Here is a 23306-nt window from a genome sequence, read left to right as displayed (position 1 = left end):
TAACGGTAGGGGTGGGTGGGTGTAACGGTAGGGGTGGGTGGGTAGCGGTGGGTAGGGGTGGGTGGGTGTATAGGGGTGGGTGGGTGTATAGGGGTGGGTAGGGGTGGGTGGGTGTATAGGGGTGGGTGGGTGTATAGGGGTGGGTGTATAGGGGTGGGTAGGGGTGGGTGGGTGTATAGGGGTGGGTAGGGGTGGGTGGGTGTATAGGGGTGGGTGGGTGTATAGGGGTGGGTGGGTGTATAGGGGTGGGTGGGTGTATAGGGGTGGGTGGGTGTAACGCGAGGGGGTGGGTCGGTGTCTCTGCGCTTGCATAAGTCGCGTTCCAAAACTGTTACACCGCGGTGGCGGGCGTCACGAATTCTCGCGTGGAGGCTCCACAAACCGGGAGCCGCGGAGCGCGAGGAAACCAGTGGAGAGGCAGCAGCAGCAGCAGCGAGCCCACAGAAGCATCGAGCCCAGAGAAGCATCGAGCCCAGAGCAACATCCATCCCAGAGACGCGCGGCGCAGAGCTCGCGGTCCCAACGCCACCGTGAGGATTCCAGCCCCATGTCCTCCTCCTCACCTCTTCCTCACCTCCTCTTCCTCACCAGTCTCGGGGGCTCATCGCTCCACCAGCTCTCGCACGAGTGCGAGGCTCACCGCACCCACAGCACAACACGGAGGAGGAGCTCGCATTAAAAAAGGGAGCTTAGAGATTGTTCATGGGGTTTTTTTCTTCTCCCCATCCAGAAATAACGAGATATATTTAGGCTTATAAATATCGTCCTCCTGTACGTAGTGCAGGTGTATCGATCAAACATCAAGATTACTACAGTTTTTTTTCTATTTGTTTTCTTACGACTCCAAAAAAGGACTTTGGTGTGTCTTCACGTTCTGGTGCCATCACGTCGTGAGCCACCAACCCCCGCCGCCCCCCACGCCTCCGGTTCAACAATTTGGATCGTACCAAAGCCTGCGTGGGCATCGACACAACGCCCGGAGCGAGCTCGAAGGTCGCCGACGACCGAACGGCCGTCTCAGTCGTCCTCGTGTCCGCGCGCGGAGGGATGCTAAGATGTCCACGAACGCGTCCCTGATTCGAATTCCCTTCTCGGACCTTGAGATCGGAGAGCTGTGTGGCGGCGGCAGCTATGGCACGGTGTACCGAGCCATCTGGGTGCCGCAGGACAAAGAAGTGGCCGTCAAGAAACTTCTCAAGTTTGACCGAGAGGTGAGTTTACACGAGAGCGCACACACACACGTGTCTGTGTGTGTGTGTGCATTACCGCACACACACACACGCACACACACACACACACGTGTCTGTGTGTGTGTGTGTGTTACCGCACACACACACACACGCACACACACACACGTGTCTGTGTGTGTGTGTGTTACCGCACACACACACACACGCACACACACACGTGTCTGTGTGTGTGTGTGTGTTACCGCACACACACACGCACACACACACACACGTGTCTGTGTGTGTGTGTGTGTTACCGCACACACACACGCACACACACACACACGTGTCTGTGTGTGTGTGTGTGTGTTACCGCACACACACACACACGCACACACACACACACGTGTCTGTGTGTGTGTGTGTTACCGCACACACACACACACGCACACACACACACACGTGTCTGTGTGTGTGCATTACCGCACACGCCGTGCATGTAACATCGTGCGCGCGCGTTAGATCTCCATAGCTGTCAACCCCTTATCAGCGCCCTACCTTATTACAGACCAATGCAGACCTTATTGGTCACCCCGTGCTCCTTATAAATCTCAACGTTCATCCTACAAAGTCCCATCACAAGGGAGAAACACAAATAAATAAACAAAAATTATGTTACGAAACTAAAATGTGTTTGCCCGTATTGAAACGGCTGTACGCCGTATGGACCTGAAAACTCAATTTCCCTGTGCAAGAATACGGGGTAAACCGTATGGGTTGACGGCTATGGATCTGTTCCATCTGTAAAGTGACGGGAAGGTGATCCATTGTGTACACACCTTGAGTAACCGCTTGGGTGGCTACCAGAGCCGTACTCTACTCTTGAAAATCGGTGAAAGTGATCAAAGGGTTGCACAAAATGTTGAGATCAGCCAGAGCAGCAACAACAACAAAAGACTTTGCAAACGTGTTAAAGCTTTTCCCTGACAGCTGCATCATTAGCTTCCATACTGCTTAGAAATCGTTATCCAATCCAGGCACATGCCTGCTCTCTCCAAACCTTAGTTTTGCAGGAGATGGCAGTGGGCATACGACGGACTCAGCCACTGTTGTGTAGTCGCGAAGGTACACATCGTGTCACACAATTGAAAACGACGTGATGATGAACGTTATGTTGTCTGTCCGTTAGTCAGTCACGCCACGCGAGTAATTTTGGTCGCACAGACTCGAGTCAAGACTCATCGCTAAACAGACGGAACCTGGGACCGATTGGTGTTGATGATGACCTATGTATGGCTTGTGACCTTTGACCTCGGTTAAAAACCGCGAGTTTTTCATCTTGCTAAATTTATGGGGTTCTAGAACTCTCTTTACGTTCTCCCCATTCCTCTGATGTGCCGAGTTGCAAGCTAGGAATAGATTTGGCAAATTCTGGCTGACAGAGGGACGCAAGGGGGACATGGAGTCGATAGGGAATTGAAATCATGACATTTCATGGCATGTTCAAGTTTATATGCAAGGTTCCTTATCCAAGCATAATTAAAAGAGTTCATCTAAACTGCACTCGGGTCGCATTAACACCCTACACGTTTCGAATTGTGAAATGCATGAATATTCAAACTGAATATGCAGTTTCTGCAAATTTCTGTTGAATTCTTTTGGTATCAATGTTATGAACAAACAAAAATCAGTGTTGTGGTTCTATCATCAACGTTGAATCACAGAAGGAGCATTTATAAAGAGGTGACCAGACAAATTGCTCCTCTGTATATCTGCTCCAATGACCCAGATGTTCCACATTGCCCACGAATAACATCGCCAGCCCTTTGTCAATCCACTGCTGGATGAAGGCCTCTCTACACCGTGTTGGTCATGACCGAATTTCACCACGCAAGTCGATACAGATTTCTGAACTGACGCGCAGGCTGACTGAAGGAGAAGGTTCAGATATAAAACACGTCACCGATGCCATCCATGGCCGGGACTTAAACTCAAGTCGCCTCCATGGGCTGCGCGATATTTGTGGCGAGCCCTTGCCTCTAGCATCCGGCGATCGGCAGCAGGCCTGAAACTGCTGATGAGATTCAACAAAGTCACAAATCAGCCTTAGGTTTGCCTGCTTAAATAAATTCTGCTGTAAAACATTTGATCCGGAAGACCCTTCGACTGTTGAACATAAATGTTATTTTATTTCACGTGGTGAAATGGATGTTTGGAAAAATGTTTTTATCTAACTACACTTTCATTATCGGATTATCATAGGTTTTTATCCGGCCATGTGAAAAATCAATTTTGCTGTGATAAAATACGCGAGAAGCAGTTATTCGTGTCCAACCACATCCGCCATCGTCAGCAAGACCCAAGAGAGATGACAAGAACCGATCTCAATGTTTATGACAACCGTATCTACAAAGCTACGCGTGCATCGAATGGTTCAGCGTCCCTTTTTCTCTTGCAAAAGACGAAGTGGTGATCGTCTTCTTGGGATCTGGTGTGAAGGTCAGCGAAGGTTATTCATTCATTTACCGATATCGAGATACGTATAAATTGTCTTTTTAACGTACTGTATACAACAACATGTAGAAGTTCTGGGAAAGAAACTTGATCACAGGATCAGGATAGAAACTTTGGAGGTTTGGAATAAACCCGGGACGTGTGCAGGATGTAAGAGGGCAAGTTCTTACATGGCAGTAGATTTGTCGACTACTTCTGTGGGAATGTGGCAGTCACGCAGTGGTTAGCACAACGCACTGCAAAGCCGACAAGATTAAATTTAAGTCTCAATCATGGAACTTCCTTCTGAAGCACCCACCATGCTTCCAAGTCACCGATTTGAAATACTGTACTGTAAATGATTTCGAAATACAGTCGCCAAAAATGTTATTTTGGAAATGAAGCCATATCAATAACAAGTTAATCGTGTCTGGTGCTCATACGTAATGCGCAGATGCAGATTTTTGTGCACGCATTTGATTCATGTAAACGTTATGTCATCACTGTGGCCTTGCGTCAGATTACTCAGATGAGGAGCTAACAATTCCAGCGCCGCCGTGCGGCTGCATGATAGAGCATTACAATGCCGAGATGTTAACTACCTCGCCCGGTATACAGGAGGTCGCGGGTTGCATCCCGACCCCGATGCCTGTATATTTGGAGTTTGCACGGCTCTCTCCCCCCGTGGTTGCGTGGATTTTTCACCGGGTCCTCCAGTTTTTCCCTCCACATTTAGAAATGTGCATTCAGAGTATTTGGGTGCTATACATTACCACGTGATAAGCCACTTCGTTGAGCTGTCATTTGTGGCCAGGTGGCTTCTGAAAAAGAGCTGCATAGCTCAGTGGGCCTTCCCTGGTAAAATACAAAATTGTAATTACCAAAAAAGTCACCCACTGCAAATACGTGGACGTGAAGGACACTGGAAGGGCATGCATCAACAACAGCCTGCGATCGTACGCCAGCGCCCTGCACACACATTTTGGCCATTTTCCATGAACGTCAGTTTATAATTAAATAAATAACCTTCGCTCCAAGAGGCCTATGAGCGGTGGGCTAGGAGTACACGTGTTTATAATTAAAATACCTGATTTGCTCGTTCAAAATCAAACAGCTTTTCCCATAAAAGGCATGCCTTTTTTTTGTCCCACCGGTTTTCTTTTTTTTAAAGCCGGCCCCGCACTCTCCTGAATGATTACGACTGTAGGCCAAGTTCCGCTCGCCAACGCGGTGCACGGACGCACGTGGTTCCCTGCGCCGATTGGCAGGCGTGCGAACACGTAACATCCTGGGAATCCGTGCAAAGGAGCTTGTTGGCTCATCGCATTCCTCCGGCATTAATGAATATTGTGATTATGATTCTGAGCAAGGCTCGCTCTTGCTACTAGGTTTAGGCCAAGGAGAATTCTCATCATAAAAAAAGGCATTGCAGAGGTCCCATTAAAAATAGGGTTGTGCGTGAGTCCAAAGGAAAATCTTACTGGGCCTCATATACACTTTCAAAGTTCCCATGGATTCTTGTAATGTTTGTTTATAATCCGATGGGAACGAGTAGTTTTTTTGTTAAATTCGTAGGCCAATTTTAAATGTGGATGTAGCCCAGTGTACAGAGAGTGGAGTCAGGGATTCAAAATCATCACCATCATCAGCACTATCATCCTCTGGTGTCAGCAACAACTGCTCCAATTGGTGAATAACCTGGGAACCGTCATTGGAATGTGGAATTTCTACCACAGGCTCTGGACTTCCAATGGATATCATTGCAACCAGGCGTTTAATAAACAATTTGGCACATAGGCTTTTATTTTAAAAGGTGGAAAACCTAAGGAATCCCTCTGTGTGTATGCACATACACGTACATTTGTGCTTATGTGTTATCAATGTGTATATAGATTTTGGGGAGCGATAGTGTAGGGGTTAGCGCACTGCACTACGAACCCGGCGACCAGTTCGATTCCCGTTCACGGCCAACACCATTAACAATTATTTCAACCAGTCCTGGTCCTCCCCTATGTCGGCTCAGCCTCAAATGAGTATATGGTGCGATGTGTAAACATTGTCACTGGGGAGACAAAGGTGGCCAGGCGAGGTGCTGGCCAACCACCCCCTCATGTGCTTTGCCTGCCTTTATTGGGCTCGCCAACAGCAATTGCCCCAACAGTCTGTTAAGGCTAAATGTGGTATTTCTGTCTTTGTGTATATATTTACGTGGGAAGAGGTGCCACGGAAGCTAGCCGATTGCACTTCGAACTCTGCGATCTGAGTTCAATTCCTGGCCATTTCTAACAACAGTCGCGAGTGACATCTGAACAGCGACAGGTGCCGCCCATCCATGAACCTGCACTGCCCAGCGTGGTGAAGCATGGTCCCACCAACCCCCACGATCCACAGCCTGGGGATACCTTCATCCAGCAGTGGATTAGCAACGAGCCGTAACGTACGCACACAAACTGCCTCTAACGCAGGCCGGCCCGAAGGTTCTTCACATGATCGGTGACCACACGTGACGTGTCTCCCTCCAGGCAGAGATCTTGAGCGTCCTCAGCCACCGGAACATCATCCAGTTCTTCGGAGCCGTCACCGAGTCTCCCAACTACTGCATCATCACAGGTACGCAGCACCTCGCCCAACCAGCTCAGTCGCCTCTGCGCGTTTTCAATTTCATGACCACGAATGCCGAACAAGTGGCGGAGCAATGCTACCTCCCCACGCTCTCGCCCACCCCTCCACCTTCCTTGAGACCCAGAACATTGTTGTTTTGTTGATATTTACCAAAGACACTACATTGCATGTTTGTTTCATTATTGTTGTTAGTACAGGGCCCTATCTGAAGAGCTGCCAATTTCAGGACTGCTCCGCCCCCCCCCCCCCTTTTGGGACGTTTCCTGGTCTGCTGCCACTGTGCCAAGCACAGGGCCCAAAGGCCTGAAATGTCACGTGGCCAGCTAAAAACAGCACTATTGAAGGTGGAACAGATGAGAGTAAATACGCGTATTAAGTCGAGCAAGGTTATAAGCAAAAAAAATGATGGTGATGTGGGGGAGGGTGGATTTTTTAAGTGGAGCGGTGCGAGAAAACAAGCAGAAATAAAGGTGCGGTGACCTGCAGTGTGATGGATGCACACATAATCTCTCTCTTTATTTAGACTCCATGAACCCCATGAGGTGTGAAGCTTCTTTTCACAGATGTCCAGTGTGACACAGCGTGCATGAGACGAAGCAGTCAGTCTGGTTAAGATGAGTACATGAGTACGCAACCCGCGTGGAGGGTCGAGGAGTGAAGCTCACGAGAACAGCAGCCACGGTAGTCGTGGTAGAAGAGTGATAAGGAGGCAACTGATCGCCGGAGAGCGAGTGACGGGATCGTCGTTCAACCGGACTGCTTTATCTTCTTGGTTCTTTCGGTAAAGTCACGTAGAATGGAAATAATAAAATAATAAAAATAAAACATAATAAAATAATATCTACGTGACTTTACCGAAAGAACCAAGTAGATGAATCCCTGCAGTCACGAAAGCTTTAAATCGAAATCGGACTGCTTTAATTTGATTCTATCAGCTACAGTGATGTTGGAACTGGGACACTCCACCCCAGATATGGCATCAAGTAACACAAAAATGGGACACGGGGCCTCCGTTTATTGAACTTGTTCCGTCTGTGCGGTTTGAATCCCCAGTGGGGAGCGCATTACCAGCAGCTGCTTGCTACTCACGTTACCGTCCCTATCGCAGAGCGACACAGCGAACAGAAATTAGTGTCAGCGTTGCCGTTCATCCTCGGTAAACAAATGTGTCGCGTTTTGGAAAATATCTTTTCGACCATTGATGAGCGAGTGTCAGTGGTGGGAAGGAAATGCACGTGACCACGTAACTCCTGTATCAGCACGAGATAACAAGAAGAGTAATGATGCCCTCTAATTAGCCAGGACAATCTCACTTTGACTCTCACGAGACTTTTTCTGGAGCTTTCTGCGTAGGGATTTTCGGACAATTCGTTCATATGTATGTGGACACTGGAGCACCCAGAGAGAAAAAAAATCTACGTACGATGGGATAATACTTAAAGCTCCGCACAGATGGATTCAAGAGACCAGTGCTGAATTGTCATCTCCCAACCACCTCACGGCCCAAGCCTACAACACCTGGTCTCCCATCAAATTACTAAACCAGGTTCAACCCCTACTCAGCTTCTGATATCTGATGAGATCATTCATAGGGGGTGTTTTCATTTCAAATGGACCTATCCCGCACTGAGCTCTGGGAAGATATTACCAAACCTGGCATAGCGCAACTCCAGTCCACCTCGGTCATCCAGCAAACCCTCTCTCGCTACGCAGGGCTGCAGTCACTCGTGTTGCCACCTCCCAGTCTACCAGCAACCCAGAAAATATTTGGTGAGAAATGAATCCCTGGCCATAGGCTACTGACCCAGTTGGACAAACTACTTATACTTGAAGTTGTCATACAAGTACGAAAACAAAGTCACAAACTGATTGTGCAGCGCCACTCTTAGCACGCCGCCTCCTCCTCTGCACGTGGTGTTGTTTGGCGACTGGGACGCGTGGAATTTACTTTTTGTATTTTTAAGTCGCCCTCTCGAGCCATGCGATCGCCAAACCCAAACTCCACATCCCCCCGCGCGCTTCTCAAGTGACTCCGCGCAGACCGCAGCAGTCGTCTCCGACTGCCTGTCGCGAGATGCCGGCCTGGAGACACTGGTTTACGTTATCAGGCGATGCAATTTGTTTTTTTTTTGCGGTTGAGCCAACTATGGACTTGATAATTTAACGATGATAATTATTTTTTTTCCAAAAAAATTGCTATGGATTTCACACCTGATGATGATTGCTTGTGTTGCAGTCGAAATGTCGTGAGAATTTTAATTGTTTTATATATTTTTTATTTTATTATTTCTCTTCTATGTGACTTTACCGAAAGAACCAAGAATATAAGATGATAATGATATTATAAAAAATTGTAGTTATTTCCCGCAAAAGGTCGTAACCATTTCCTTTTTCACGAGGGTCTTTGCTTGCAATGGTTCTGTTATTCCCCCCCCCCCCCCCTCAAATTCATTTTGACCTGCGACCAAAGCGCAACTGTATTCACCAAGTCGACAGATCGTATAAGCCAAGCAGGTTTAAGCCTGGTTACAAGCTGGCTGGTAGACCACGTGGGGATACTGCGCCCAGCTGTCGGGGGACTGCCAAGTCTTCAAGAGATGGCAGCACAGCAATGCATTCCGAGATTCGTCTGTTGCGGAGCTTTTACTCTAGCCGTATGCACGGCGCGTTTGGAAGTGGTCAAACATCTCTAGTGGTCAGACATCTCCATGACGGAGCCTGCTTGCAAAAGGGTAAATAAAAGGACATCATCAGCATCGTTAATTATCGTTGCAAACAGGGACAGGAGTGCACACAGGCGAGAGAGATACTTTCTGTGCCGCTTATTTACTTGTGCTGCATGTGTGCAGAGGTGTCCCCAGGGTGGAGGCAGAAGGAGATTGGTTCCCCCTTATTGTCAAATAAAAATGTGCAAATTACTCCACGGTTGGACTCTCAAATGCAATGAATGCACGTCCGTCGCTCGATCGGTATTCGGCGGCGAGCGCCCTACATCTGAAATAAAAACAGAGTTTGGAAAGTGCATTAACGCTTACTTCTGACCTAGTACCGATCCCTTCCAAGATGTTTGGCCAACGTGGAAGAGTAGACCAAACACCCCCTGTGGTGGATCTCCCTTGAGCTCGCTCGATTGGAGGCCCTTCTGGCCAGCAGGGCACGAGCGAGTCATCAACAGAGCTGCAACACCTTTACCATCCACCATGCAAACTTGAGAATGGACGCAGCTTGTTTCCAGACGTGTCTATCTGGCCACGGTGCGTGCCACACACGATGGCTCTCGGTCTCTGCGCCCAGCCACGGAACGCTGTGTCCAAGACGGCCGCCACTTACCAGGCGTGCACCACCACCGCCACCACCACCACCACCGCCACCACCGCCACCGCGCCTGGCACAACACGCAGTTCTCATCCAGAATTAGCTCGCACATGAAGCAGGCTATGAATACACCGTGGAGCCGACGGCATTGTCTCTCCCTGTGGGACTTGAGTTTTGTGGGTCCCACACAGACCATGCCGAGGAGATGCCCTGCTGGGTCGTGAAAAAAAGGAGTCGTCCCTGTCTGACATAAACAAGGGGTCCCAGCCTCATCAGGCTGTTGGGGAAAGTGCTGTTAGTGAGCACCAATGGAGGCCGACATGATGCATGAGAGGCGAGAGTGGCCAGCACCATACCCAACCGCATGAGTCTCCCCACTGTAACAAGTCTTGTTTTATGGCTAAGTCGACCTAGAGGAGGCCCAAGACTGGTTTAGATTTTGGCCGCTAATGTTGGTCGTGAGCGGGAATCAAAGTCACGGGGTTCACAGCACAGCGCGTTAACCTCCGATGAACACAGCTGGCTATGTACAGTTTAGAAAGAAGTTCAACATACATAACCGCTGCACCACCGCCTCCGCACAGTCACTGCGCCCGCACACGCGCATAACTTAACCTTTCACCTGTAAAATTTTGGCGTTTGCCGTGGAAGTATTTCATTGACGCTGGCGCATTCGCCCTCTCACTTTGCGATGGGCAGGCGGGCGGGCGGTGGTAACCCAGCCGCACACACAGACAGACAAATGGAAAAGTAGGGCTCTTATTTATGTGCCGAGCGTACAAAGAAAATGTCTCTATCTGCAAGGCTGGAATTTTGTTGCTCGTGGCACAGCTGTTAGTGGGGGGAATAACGTGACATTTATGGAAAGAGGTGGACCATTTTTGGACAAAGTTTTCAAATTCGCGGTGGCGTTTTTATGTTTCCGCGCGTGCCGTGGACGACAGAGGGACGTTTCAAAGGGTTTTGATCCAAAACCAGCGGCTCCGATTGCGATTGAATCTCCGTCGTTGTTTTATTCCCTTTCTGGTTATAAAATTCCTCCTTTTATACTCACAAAACCGTTTGCTTAAGGGCCCTTGACTCATGGCCAGGCGTGTGCAGCGCTGACCCTACCGCCCCCCACCCCACCCCCCCCCCTCAATAGGTCCTTCCGGGCCTTAATAGGTGCTCACTAACACAGCAGCAATTGCCCCAACCTCTAAGTCAGAGGGCGGGGGGGGTGCATCTTTGCGAGTGTTTGAGAGTATCTCACGGTACCGCAACTGCTGGATGTGACACCGACTCGAGGCATGCGTCGTGCCGCCCACGTTCTCGGCGACGGTCACCGTGAAGCGATCTGGAATATTCCAGCCCCCCCCACCACCAACTCCCCACCGCGACGCCGCTTTGGTGACCTGCCACGCAATTCAGCGCAACCGTAAACCCGTAGGAGCGCCGATTAAAAATACATGCGTGCACTTTCGGTGTCGAAAAGGCGACACGCGGGGGGGGGGTGCTGCTTTCAGGCCCTCACAACCTCCAGCGTGCTCACGGCCGTCTTCGTGAACTAACGTACGTGAAACATCTTTCACACCGTATGTAGCCAATCACACTAATCGGTGGTGCAGGGGAAGGACAAACTAAACACAAAATTCAGTTTTAAATCTCGATCTAAACGTGCACAGCTCCAGTATCTTCCTGATATCGGAAGGAAGAGCGTTCCAGACGGCCGCGGAAGCGCATCTGGTAAAGCGCGCGATGTGGTAACCGCCGTCTTTGGTCGATGGCTATCCAAAAGCCGCTGCTGCGAGGATGACCGCAGTTTGCGTGATGATGGTTTATGCTCCTTGATGAGATCAGCGAGGTATCGTGGTTCATTCGTGGCAAACACTTTGTGTGTGTGTGATGAGTGCGGCCTCATCGATGAATTCGTTCGGCAACCGGTCGCCAACGCAGCTCAGCGAGCGCTGGACGGACATGACCGGACGTGGCTTTTGCCCTCTCGTTTTCCGTTTCCGCGCCGTGCAGCTACAGACACCGCCCTTCTGGCTGCAAATGCAAGTACATCTCCTGAGAACTCTGCGTAGATCTTCACAAATGTGATGTTTCGCGCTGGGATGTGTTTACAGGTTGTACCACGTGTCAATTTCAGTTGACATCACATGGAGTGAATCGCAAGGCATGCCATTCAACACACCACACAAACCACAAATATATATGTAGGGGAATTTATATGTTCAGCCTAAACATGGATACCAATAAAGTACATGGGAAAAAAGCTGATAAGCGAGCACAAAAGCAGAGAGGTGCATGCTGGGAATTACTTTTTTAGTTTGTTATCCTTCCCCGCACCTCTGATTAGCACGGTTGGCTCCCGATGGTGCGAAAGAAGTTCAACATACACACACACACATACACACACTGAGAGGAAGAAGAACACAGAGACCAGGGAACCAGGAGGATATAAGAGGCATCACATTGGCTGTTAAGGGAAGTACGTCGACTCGGGAAGGATGGCATCGCGAGGTGGGCCCGTGGGCGATGAGCTCGGTGGATACGCAGCATCGAGGCGGATCGTAGCACGACACGACCACACGGGGTGTTGATGGCATGTGGAGCCCTTCGTGGATAGACCATGACGCGAGATGGCAATGATGATCACCAATCGTAAACGCATGTGGTGTTATGCGGTGTTATGCCCCATCAATCGATAACACTGCCCTCAAGGAAAAACATAGAATTGCGGCAGTGTTATTGGTGGCGTGTTGAGCCTTCTGTGATTTGTGCACCGCTGCCTGTGCAGTGTCACAAAAATCGAATTGCTTCAGTCAGCAGATTATCATCATCATCATGGTAGTGCATGTGTCCTAGAATGGTCTCGAGCATGACAGCACAGAACTGACTCTGTCGCCACTTGCAAGGTCTGATTTTACCCAGCAGGAGCTGAGATGGATCTAGAAACTCTGCCGTCTCAGCAGGGAGGAGCAGTCCAACTCTTTAAATAGGACCCTACGTTAATAAGTAACTAACATTCAATGTATTGCCTCAGGTACATATACTATATCAATCAAATATAATGTTCTGGGGTCTCTTTGGGGGGGGGGGGGTCCCTCGGTGCCCAGCGAGTCAGATATGCCACGTTGTATGGCCAGTTTTGCATGCTTGTTTTACTCCTCAAGATGTGGGAGAAATCAAATATATGTGAAATTCAAAATGCAGTAATCGGAGACTTGGCTGAGACCATCGCACTCGCTGCCACTTGATATCCCGGCTCAACCACAAGTGGATCGCTGCCCAACCTCAAACGCAGGATTCCTGGCTGTGCCAACTCAGTGGTCTCCTCCACGGCGGTTGCGAACCAATCCCGCCAGCCAGGATTGTTGAGACCCTCTAATGCGGTGGTTCTTTACCTTCACTGCAGCCTGCAACCCCCCCCCCCCCCCCCTTTGGTTCTCAAGCATAAAAAAATGTATAATGTTAACACATACATTTGATGAAACAAAGGAGTTGTATCTTCTCGGTTCTTTCGGTAAAGTCACGTAGAAGGGAAATAATAAAATAATAAAAATTAAACATAATAACTTTATTTCATTTTATTATTTCCCTTCTACGTGACTTTACCGAAAGAACCAAGAAGATGAATCCCTGCAGTCACGAAAGCTTTAAATCGAAATTTAAAGGAGTTGTAATTCTAGATTTGAAGCTTTCGTGACTGCAAGGATTCATACTCTTAGTTTTTTTCGGTAAAGTCACGTAGGTAAAAAATAAATTAAAATTAATAAAAGTAAAATAAAAAGTAAAATTAAAAAACTCCGATCCAGGGGCCTACCCTGGCTCCCCCCCCCCCCTCAACCAGTATATATACAAGGTCGGGTCTCTTGGAATTTTTCTTTACTTGATACAGCAATCGTGCTGTGACGGTTCCACCTGAAGACGGAAGCTTGTGTTGCCTCCGAAACGTTGTGATTTTTATTTTACTTTTATTAATTTTAATTTTATTTTTTACCTACGTGACTTTACCGAAAGGAGTTGTACTTTACGTACCCATGCTTAATTTGTGTTGTTGTTGATTTACCTTCGAAAGAAATGTAGCATGTCTTGCAACCCCAGAAAGGGCATCTCACACCCCCAAGGGGTGCGTTGCACCCAGGTCAAGAACCACTGCCCTAATGGGAGTTCTAACGGCCAGTGGCAGAGAGCAGTTGCCAATGTGCCTCATGCAAGGAATAAACCGAGGCCCCCTGTTCCAATGCCAATTCTCTCCACTCTTAGTCGCCCGGCACCTGGTCCCCGACGTCCCGTGGGCCCCGGTGCAGTTGCACGACATTTAGAAACACGCGTTTAGATTATTTGGCTGCTATACATGTCCACATGATAAGCCACTTCATTGCGCTATCATTTGCGGCCAGGTCGCTTCTGAAAAATAAGCGCAATAGCTCAGTTGGCTTTACATGGACAAATAAAATAGCTTAGTTTTATTTGTATATTTTTTGTGATTTGCTAAGCTTTCCTATACTTTTCACTCCTGTCGTGTTTTGTACTGTTTGTTGTTGTAACGTTCTGCTCTGCCCCTACCGGACATCTGTGAAAAAGAGCTTTATAGCTCATCGGATTCCTCCAGTATAAATACAGATTCTGATTCCAAGCTATGCCACTGCCTCCTCCGTCCACTTCTAAACCGAGTTATTTGGGACCCTACTTGGCCACGGAATCTTGAGGGAGGAGACACGAGGCCACCATCACTGAGCAGGAAGCCATCTACCGCTCCCCTCTTATCATCCCACTCGACTCCCTCCCACGTCGCTCGCCGCTCCACAACCCTCCGTTGACCTCCACTCAATGGGAGGTCGCGCTTTGCCGATGCTGCTCGCACGGTCTGAACTCCGCCCGCCCGCCTCGCCCCTGGCCACCCTTCTCCGAGGGCAGCTCAAGGAATCCCTCTTCAATTTCGATTTAAAGCTTTCGTGACTGCAGGGATTCATTTTCTTGGTTCTTTCGGCAAAGTCGCGTAGAATGGAAATAATAAAATAATAAAAATAAAACATAATAAAATAATTCTCACGACGTCTCGGACCTGTTCTTCACCTGAGGACGGCTGCTTGCGTTGTGGCCGAAACGTCGTGAGAATTATTTTATTATGTTTTATTTTTATTATTCAATTATTTCCATTCTACGTGACTTTACCGAAAGAACCTAGAAGATGAATCCCTCTTCCTTTGCCTGTGACCGACTGCCTCCTATCTACAAAGTGGCTTAAACATTGAAATACACAACCTCCCTGTTTTCAGTGGTTTCCTCGCTGTGCACATTTCCTGCTTTAGGACAGCGTCTTAAACGAATTAACACACATTCATGGAATTGTACCAAGCATCCCAAGGCAAGAACTCTCCTGAAAGAAAAACGCGTCTTGAGACTCGGTGAATAATGATAATAATAATCACCACATTTGTAAGGTGCAGTTCATGGGTAGAAGGCGCATTTCACCAGTAAGGCTTTCCGGGATAAATAAATTCCATTACGATTCGTCGTCGGAGATACAGCTGCATCAATCCAGACATTGCTACCATCTTAAAATTGTATCTGTTTATCGATTCAGGTCAACCGTGTAGCGTGACCTTGTTTAAAGGGGGTAGGGGTGGCGATATGTTTAATAAACTTTTAAAACAGAAGTTAGACGCTAAACGGAATTGAGCAAATGGCAAGATCTGCTTTTGTCCATCGTCCATTCTTCTGCAGCTGTCAACAACCCCCGTGCACACGAGGAGAGGCTGCGGACACCCCCTCCCCTACCCCCATCGCCTAATTGAACTCATTCCGCATTTCGTCATCCAGTCATCTCAAACTTTTTGCGGACGGTCCCAGTGCCGGCCCGAGCCTCTTGGGGGCCCTAAGCAGAATTTGATTTGGGGGCCCCCCTCCCACCACGCAGACTCATCTGTGCTAGAAGATTATTGACACAAATGTCACACTATAATGTTATAGCGAATATTATAAACGAATACAGTGAGGTTATGTATTAATAAAAAATAAAAACAACACTTAAAATACTTCACTCTTTTATTAAAACTTCTGAATACAAACGGTCACAAAAAACATATTAAATAAATTATTTGCAAATGTGCATTAAATGTGCAATCTTTTAAATAAAACCAAAATAGACAAACATTAATCTAATCAAAAATAGAATGTTACAAAAAAAAAGATACTTAAATAATGAAAGCAAACATAAGAACAGCAAGGGTTCAACAATGTCAACTGTACAACAATGACCTCAAAATCGTTCCTTCCTAGCTTTTCTGGAGGCAAAGTCACTAATGACATCATTGTATGGTATTGCTTGGCCAACTTTGTTATTAATACTAATGACTGCAAGTCCACTTAGTCTTTCCTGGGCCATTGATGATCTCAAATATGTTTTTATCAATTTGAGCTTGGAAAAGCTCCTCTCTGCTGAGGCAACTGACACAGGCAGAGTGCAGGCTATCCTGAGAGCTACCCAAAGATTTGGGTAAAGCTCACACATCTCATTTTGTGAGAGGTATGTGAGAAGCTCAAAGGCAGTCATCATAGTTTGGGGAAGTTCAGGAAAAAAAAAACGATTCGGGGGCCCCCTGGTGGCCAGGGGGCCCCAAGCAGCCGCTTAGTTCGCTTATGCCTCGGGCCGGCCCTGGACGGTCCGCATATCGACACGAAACTTGCAATGACAAGGGACGGGTGGCCAGTCCCCGGCAGCTGGGGGCAAGGGGAAGAGGCGATGAGTCTCGCATCACCGCGACAGGCCGAACTGCTCAGTCTGTACCCAGCTGGTGATCCCCGCGCGCCCCTGCGAGTGTTGACTGTCATCAGGGAGGTGCATTTGTGTCCGTGCGGCGATCGCCATTGCCGCTAATGGCGCAAGTGGACAATGGGTCCGATTGAGCGGCCCCGTTTTTCTTAATTTTTTTAAAACACCGTTCCCCAAACACATAAACAAACACACCGTGCAATGCCCTCTTTTGCCCGCTTAGTCCCAACATTTGGGAGGAAATCCATTTAAAATATACAACATTGAAATGGGTGGTCGGAAAACAAAAATAGGCCGAACGGGTTTTATTTTTATTTTTAACTGGTAACAAAAAAAAATCACTTTGAAAAAAGTGTGTTATTAATAAAAAGAGTCTTACATTTTTTAAACATTTAACTTTTAAGCGCCCACACAGATGTCGTTGCCATAGTTGCCACCAATAAACACATCTGGTACTGTGCGCAACATTATTTCACAGCCGCCAAGTCCATGCGATCTCTGGGAACGACACAAAAAACGTCCATTGGAATGAAACATTTTGTGACGACAAAAATTTGTTTTCGCCGGCCGTCACAAAACCAATAAATAATTAAAACAACATTAAAATCCCAAATAAAAATTTTAAAAAAATCACGGCGCCGACAATTCTTGAAACCACGGAAATTTCTCTGCACTGTTTTGGAATTACTGACCGCAATTATGGCCGGGTCGCCGTGGCAACGTTTTCATTCAGACAAGTTGTGGCAGTGTTTTGGCGGCGCCCGTGGATTAACCGGGCAAATGCCGTGCCCCGGCAGACGATAATCCTCGTTGTGGGTCCCTCAAGAGGAACGGCCTCTCAAGGCTACAGTGCATTCTTGCTCAATGATCATCCCGTGCCAACATCAGGAGACTGCACAAGGGATATCGCCACCCTCTCTCTCTCTCTCTCGCCTCTCTTCCTCTCTCTCGGAGAGCTTTCGCTTCCATCTGTGTCGAGTCTCAACGTTGCATTGCGAGAGGCTCCCCCCTTGCGAGCATCGGGCAGCGTTGATGCCCCTTGCCCGCTGTGGGCCAGATATCGCTCGCCTCCTGATGTTAGCCGGGGCCAGGAATTGAATTCAGGTCGCCGGGTCCATGAGGCAGGTTGCTAAGAACTGCGTGCCACCTATCCACCAATGCACACATAGATAAACAGACAAAGACACATATTCTCCGTATAGCCTTAGCAGACTTTTGGGGGCTAGTGCTTTAGCGAGCACCTACGAAGGCCGGCACGGCACACGAGGAGGTGATGTGGCCAGCACCACGCCCGGCCGCCGTTGTCTCCCCAGTGGCGATGTTTACACACCGCACCAGGTACTCATTTGAGGCTGAGTCGACCTAGGGAGTCCCAGGATCGATTCAGATAAGAGTCACCGGTGTTGTTGGCTGTGAGCGTGAATCAAACTCAGGTCGCCGGGTTCCTAGCGCAGCGCGCTAACCGCTACATTACCGCTCCCCATCGATACACACACCGTAACAACAGTATCCCAATCTTACAAAGTACAGGAAACAACCAGTTCTATTGAATCGTCACAACGTGAACCACACATGGCTCCATATGTGCGTGCTCAAACATATATCAGGGTAGTGCCTATCTCCTATGGAAGCTGAACACAATTCCACGTTCTCATGGTAGGAGCCAGTCTCTCCATAACACAACCAGTATTTTACAACATTGCCCGACATTTGTTTTGTTATTTATAATGCAGTACTGGCAGTGCGATAAAAACTTTTCCTCTCAAGCCTCACCCCGAGTCTCTAATCTTTTACGCAGGAAGATCCCGCAGTGAGAGAAGTCGCCCCAAACAGGTCATAGTGTGGATAAGGCGTACCATCCCATCTGTGCGGATTATTTGGTGTTATCCCCTCAAAGCGTGGGGTTTCTACAGTTTTACTCCCACACGGAAAGCATTCAGGAAAGAAAACTAAACTCGTCAAAACGCTCCAAACCAATGCGGGTCGGATGCTGGTCTCTGTATCCTCTTGGCACTTTGAGTGGCAGATTCGTCCAAGAAAAGCGCCACTTGTGTAAGCGAAAATAGAACCGACGACTGCTCTTCAAAGCTGACCGTTTCTGTTGGTATTGGTGGCTTGTGGCATTCATCCTCATGCTCAGACGTTTGGCCAGACGCCACAAGCAGAGCACCTCCCATGAAATGATTCCTGATACTCGGATGAGGCTTTCCACGAGAAATGAATGACCATTTAAAATGAGATTGTTTGTGACAATTTTACAGTCAAACCTTTCTAATCCGCGTCGATATTAGGGACACTATTGACAATCCAAACATACGAGTCTATCGATTATCTACGGAAGGATGTGGATAACGTGGTACATTTCCCACCACTTCTTGGCAACTTCTCTTATCCGCAATAAGCCGTGGATAATTGCATTAATCAGGTGCCACAAGAAGACTGATTCTGGACGCGTTCCGTCCCCGAATGAATGCACATAATAGGATGACTCGGAGCTGACAAGCCCCGACCCTTTCGACAATGCCCCTGGGAATCATTGCTACTGCCCCAGCTGCCCCTGGGGCTCAAATGGCGATGAGCCCAAGTCCCCCGGGAAAGCCCTGGGCCTCGTTGGGCCCCCCGGTTGCTCCGTAGCCCTCTGTGTGACCTCGTTGACCTTGGGACATTTCCGCTGTATTGCTCTCTCCTATGGGTCACCCCCCCCCCGCTTCCCATTTCATCATCTTCCCTCAGGTTGTCCCTCACTTTGTAAAGCATCTTGAAACGCGGTTGCATCTGGACATTGCATTCGTAAACATTGTTGTTGTTGTTGTTTGGCCCCAAGTTTCACTCCCGACTTCCCTGGCTGCTTCCGGGACTCATTGGTGCGGCCATGACAGAAACTAAATGCTGCCACTTCTGGGTCGCTCCTCGCAGTCATGACAAAAATAACGAAGTTTGCAGAATCCATCAGCGGATTATGGGATTTCTCATGGGATCGACTGAGGCTGCGGATAGCGGACGCCGCGGGTAATAGGGATTGCGTGTAAGAGGAGTTTGGCTGCAATTTATTTCGCTGTGACTGTCTGTGAACTCCACGTGGCCTTTTTTTTTCTTTCCTTTCTCGCCTCTAGAATTCGCGTCTCGCGGGTCACTCTACGACTACTTGTGCGGGGACGAGAGCGATGACATGGACATCGACCAGGTGCTGCCCTGGGCGATGGACATTGCTAAAGGTGAGGCCCGGCCAGCATGCGACAGACAAACACGCACGGGAAAGAACCGAGAACCGATCTGCAAGGTCTACACAGCGACACCAGCTACAGCAATCACCTCTACAGTCACACACAGCATGAACTCCAGTGGCACATACTACTACACCAATTACAGCCACACACACAGCACGACTACATAAACTACAGTGACACATAAAACTACACCAACTACAGCAATAAATACTATTTCACAGGCTGTCCAATGCAATAACTGCAGTGGAACTCAGCCAAATTCATATTAGACTCTTTTTTTACATTTATATTTTTTTCAAATTGCATTTACATTGCACTTAAATGCCTTGGCAACTCCAAGCACCTTGCATCACATCCTCGCACATTCGAAGGGCACCCCCAGTGGCAGCGTCCCTGTGTGGCACAAGGCGGCTCCACGCCGACCTGCAAAGGGCATTAGTCTGCCAGCAGGGGGCGATGAAGGCTGCTGGGTAATCCCAATCGAGTCATCAGCCTTGTGCCGTCAGGTCGAGTTCGATCTCTGGTGACATCCACGACCAAACTCCGCCATCCACACCGCCCGTCTCTCGCTGCCTCTCGTAGCTGGGTTAGCGCGAGGCCAGCGGTGTTCTTGATGCCGTCCATCCACCTCCTCCGAGGTCGACCTCTGCCCCTGCTACCTTCTCCATTCCCAAGCGAGACCGATTCCTCTAGTCCAGAGGTCCTCATAAAGCGTCCAAAGTAATTGAGTCATTAGCGGGCAATATTTGGAATTCGGCTTTGTTTGGGCCATTACAACGGCACATGAGTGGCCTAGTGATGAAGTGTACACACGTGCATCAGCTCACGCTCCCACCTCCACTCTTCCACATCCACACCGCCCACCTTCACCAACCCACACTGACCACCGTAGTGAAGTATGCTCGCATAACCCCCACTACCCGCATGGCGTGGGGAGGCGATCATCCAGCAGCAAACGGCTATGGACAATCACATTTAATACCTTGGCTCAAAACATAAACCAAGCATTCAGTAAACTAATGGATGCACGTGACTGTGACAGCTGTTGGAGGGATAGGTTTGAACTGCAAATACAGTAAAACCTTGGATTGCGAGTAACTTGGTCTGCGAGTGTTTTGCAAGGCGAGCAAATTTTTATATAAATATTAATTTGATAAACGAGCGAGGTCTTGCAATACGCGTAGTACGTGTATCCGCTTTGTCTATTGTACAGTATGAACTTTTCTCATTTGTGATTTTTTGTTAATTTGGGGTGTTTTTTTTGTTGTATCGCCGAAGGAATGAATTACCTTCACACTGAAGCCCCGGTCAAAGTAATACATCGCGATTTGAAGTCGAGAAATGGTAAGAGACTATCAGACGCAATTATGATCATCATCAATTCATCGTTTTAATTATCATACAGTGATGCTAAACAATCATAATCAATGATCCAATCATCATCGATTATTGTCATCTCCATAATCAGATTGCCATCAACAGTCTTCATATCATATGACAATAATCGTCATCAACCCATCGTCATTTCTATTGTAGCCAATTCATAAATCTCAAACATGGGCTTGTTTATCACGTTTCAGAAAATGTCATTGATGCAAATGAATGGGACCCCATGGGTTTCAATTCGACACAAAGACAACCCCGGTTGTCTTATTCCTCGTAGAATATTAATTTTTTAACAAGTGAGATGTCCACAAAGTTTGTATGCCAAACGCATTCTGGGTAAAACAGCTAAATAAGTGAGCTTGGTCAGGTGATAAAAACTTACCGTGATGAAATGCGATTGGTTTTGCTAAAGATTGCACTCGGGTTAAATGTGAAATTATCCTGAAATGTGCTTCCGAAGTTTGACCTGCACCGGGCAATAAACCTCCGCTTTTTTTTGTTCTCCCTTTGCAGTTTTGATCACATCGGACAACACACTAAAAGTGAGCCACGGGCCGTCGTTCAACGCTTTTAAAACGTTGTTAAAATCGATCAAATCGTTGATGAGTATCGATTCTCTTGGCTCATGGTACACGCATCGAGTCGTATGGAAGAATCCACGTTCTTCTATTCGTATGTTACCGTGTATGCAATGGGTTCATGTAACCACCTGCAACCACGCGAGGCCACTACATTCACCATTGTGGGGAAAAATAAAAAACGCGCCGATGTTCAGTTTCTGAACAGGTCGGTTAAGAATTTTTGGTCGACGTTCTGATGAACATCCGTTAATTTTCACATGGACCAGGAGAGAGCATGACATTGCCATCATTGTTCACCAGGTGAGCGAGCGGTAGAAAACAGTGCAGCGAAACTCGTCGTTGTACTGCACTCCTATACTGCCGGGTCTATGTTCCCCGACTTCACCGACGCTCACCAAACAGCACCGTGCAGTACGATCGAAAACTCCCGGGGGCCCGCACGGCATGGGGAGGCCCCCATCCAGCAGTGGACTGACAATTGGGCTGTGCTTTTCTACGAACTTATATTCAACGACTGTATAGTCAACCGTCTCTACGTGATGAGAAGAGCGAGCTTTCCTGCCACACAACAATGCACGCATTCATGTCAAGGGAGGTTAGCCCCTCCACTCCATCCCCGATCTCATCCCATCCCGATCTTTTGTCTACGTTTTCCCCGACAACGCCAGATCTGCGACTTTGGCGCGTCGCGGTTTCACGGCCACACGACCAACATGACGATGGTGGGCACCTTCCCGTGGATGGCTCCCGAGGTCATCCAGAGCCAGCCCATCTCCGAGACGTGCGACACCTACTCGTTCGGAGTGGTCAGTGCCATCCCCGCACCCCCCTCCCGCCCTCTTCCGCGGTGGTTCATTCGGTCATTCCGCGGATTACAACAATATAACTGCTCCCACGTGTGCCACATGGTGTTCGGCACGATGTCCGACGTTTCGCTCCGTCTCCTGGGAGCTTCCTCAGGAACTGAATATTGCGATTCCTCGAGAGGATCGAATAGTCCCAACGTGTCGCGTGGCGTTGGGAGGACCCCCCCCCCCCCATCCCGCAGTGGCTGGACAAAGGGGGCTGTACGCGTACACATTGCTCGGCGGTGTTCGTGACAAATTAATGTTCGGTTCCCATTTCTAAACAGCGAAACGTCGGACGTCACGCCGAACAACACGCGTTACAAACTGCAAGCACATTGGCAGAGAGCTGCACAGCGGATCTGAGGATACGTCCGCAGTGGTAGAGATGAACCGACACCCCCATGCCTATTATTAGCACGATGAAGTTAAGCCCGGATATTTTGACGACGATCAACTTCAGGCGTGCTCCACTACGCTGGGTGCCGAGGTCACAGCTGCCTAATTTGTGAAACTGCCCATCCACGAGATGATGATGATGATGAAGAAGACGACCACCCCCCCTCCCCCCACGACTCCTGTTCTTTGGGCTCAAAAGTAACCATGACGACGACGAATGGCAGGCGTGTGCCACCGTGCCCAACTCACGAGACTGGCGAGGACGACGTCGTCGTCGTTGTTGTTATTGCTATTATTATGAATGTTATTGTTGTTGTTTGATCACGTCTCTCATCCGCGTCCCGGGGCGGCGCAGGTCCTGTGGGAGATGCTGACGCGCGAGGTGCCCTTCAAGGGCTTCGAGGGGCTGCAGGTGGCCTGGCTCGTCGTCGAGAAGAACGAGGCGAGTCTTTGAACGACCCACGCCGCTGAATTCCGGCGCCCACCAAAATCGACGCTTTCGAGCC

General features: G+C 48.6%; 1 protein-coding gene across 1 annotated transcript in view; it reads left to right on the top strand.

Moving 5' to 3' along the window:
- The first annotated feature begins 342 nt into the window (after positions 1-342).
- MAP3K20 (mitogen-activated protein kinase kinase kinase 20) overlaps positions 343-23306 on the top strand; it is a 39435-nt gene continuing 16471 nt past the window's right edge. The window contains exons 1-7 of the mRNA XM_078608951.1: positions 343-1211; positions 6185-6272; positions 19476-19577; positions 20868-20933; positions 21489-21517; positions 22225-22362; positions 23156-23242. Of these exons, the coding sequence (XP_078465077.1) occupies positions 1056-1211; positions 6185-6272; positions 19476-19577; positions 20868-20933; positions 21489-21517; positions 22225-22362; positions 23156-23242 (666 nt within the window). The 5' untranslated portion in view covers positions 343-1055. The remainder of the gene's footprint in view (positions 1212-6184; positions 6273-19475; positions 19578-20867; positions 20934-21488; positions 21518-22224; positions 22363-23155; positions 23243-23306) is intronic.

This window comes from Lampetra planeri, chromosome 31, assembly GCF_965212315.1.
Source record: "Lampetra planeri chromosome 31, kcLamPlan1.2.h2, whole genome shotgun sequence".
In the NCBI taxonomy this organism is placed as follows: domain Eukaryota; kingdom Metazoa; phylum Chordata; class Hyperoartia; order Petromyzontiformes; family Petromyzontidae; genus Lampetra; species Lampetra planeri.
The sequence above is the reverse complement of the archived record's forward strand: the minus strand, read 5'-3'. Positions and strand labels throughout refer to the sequence as shown.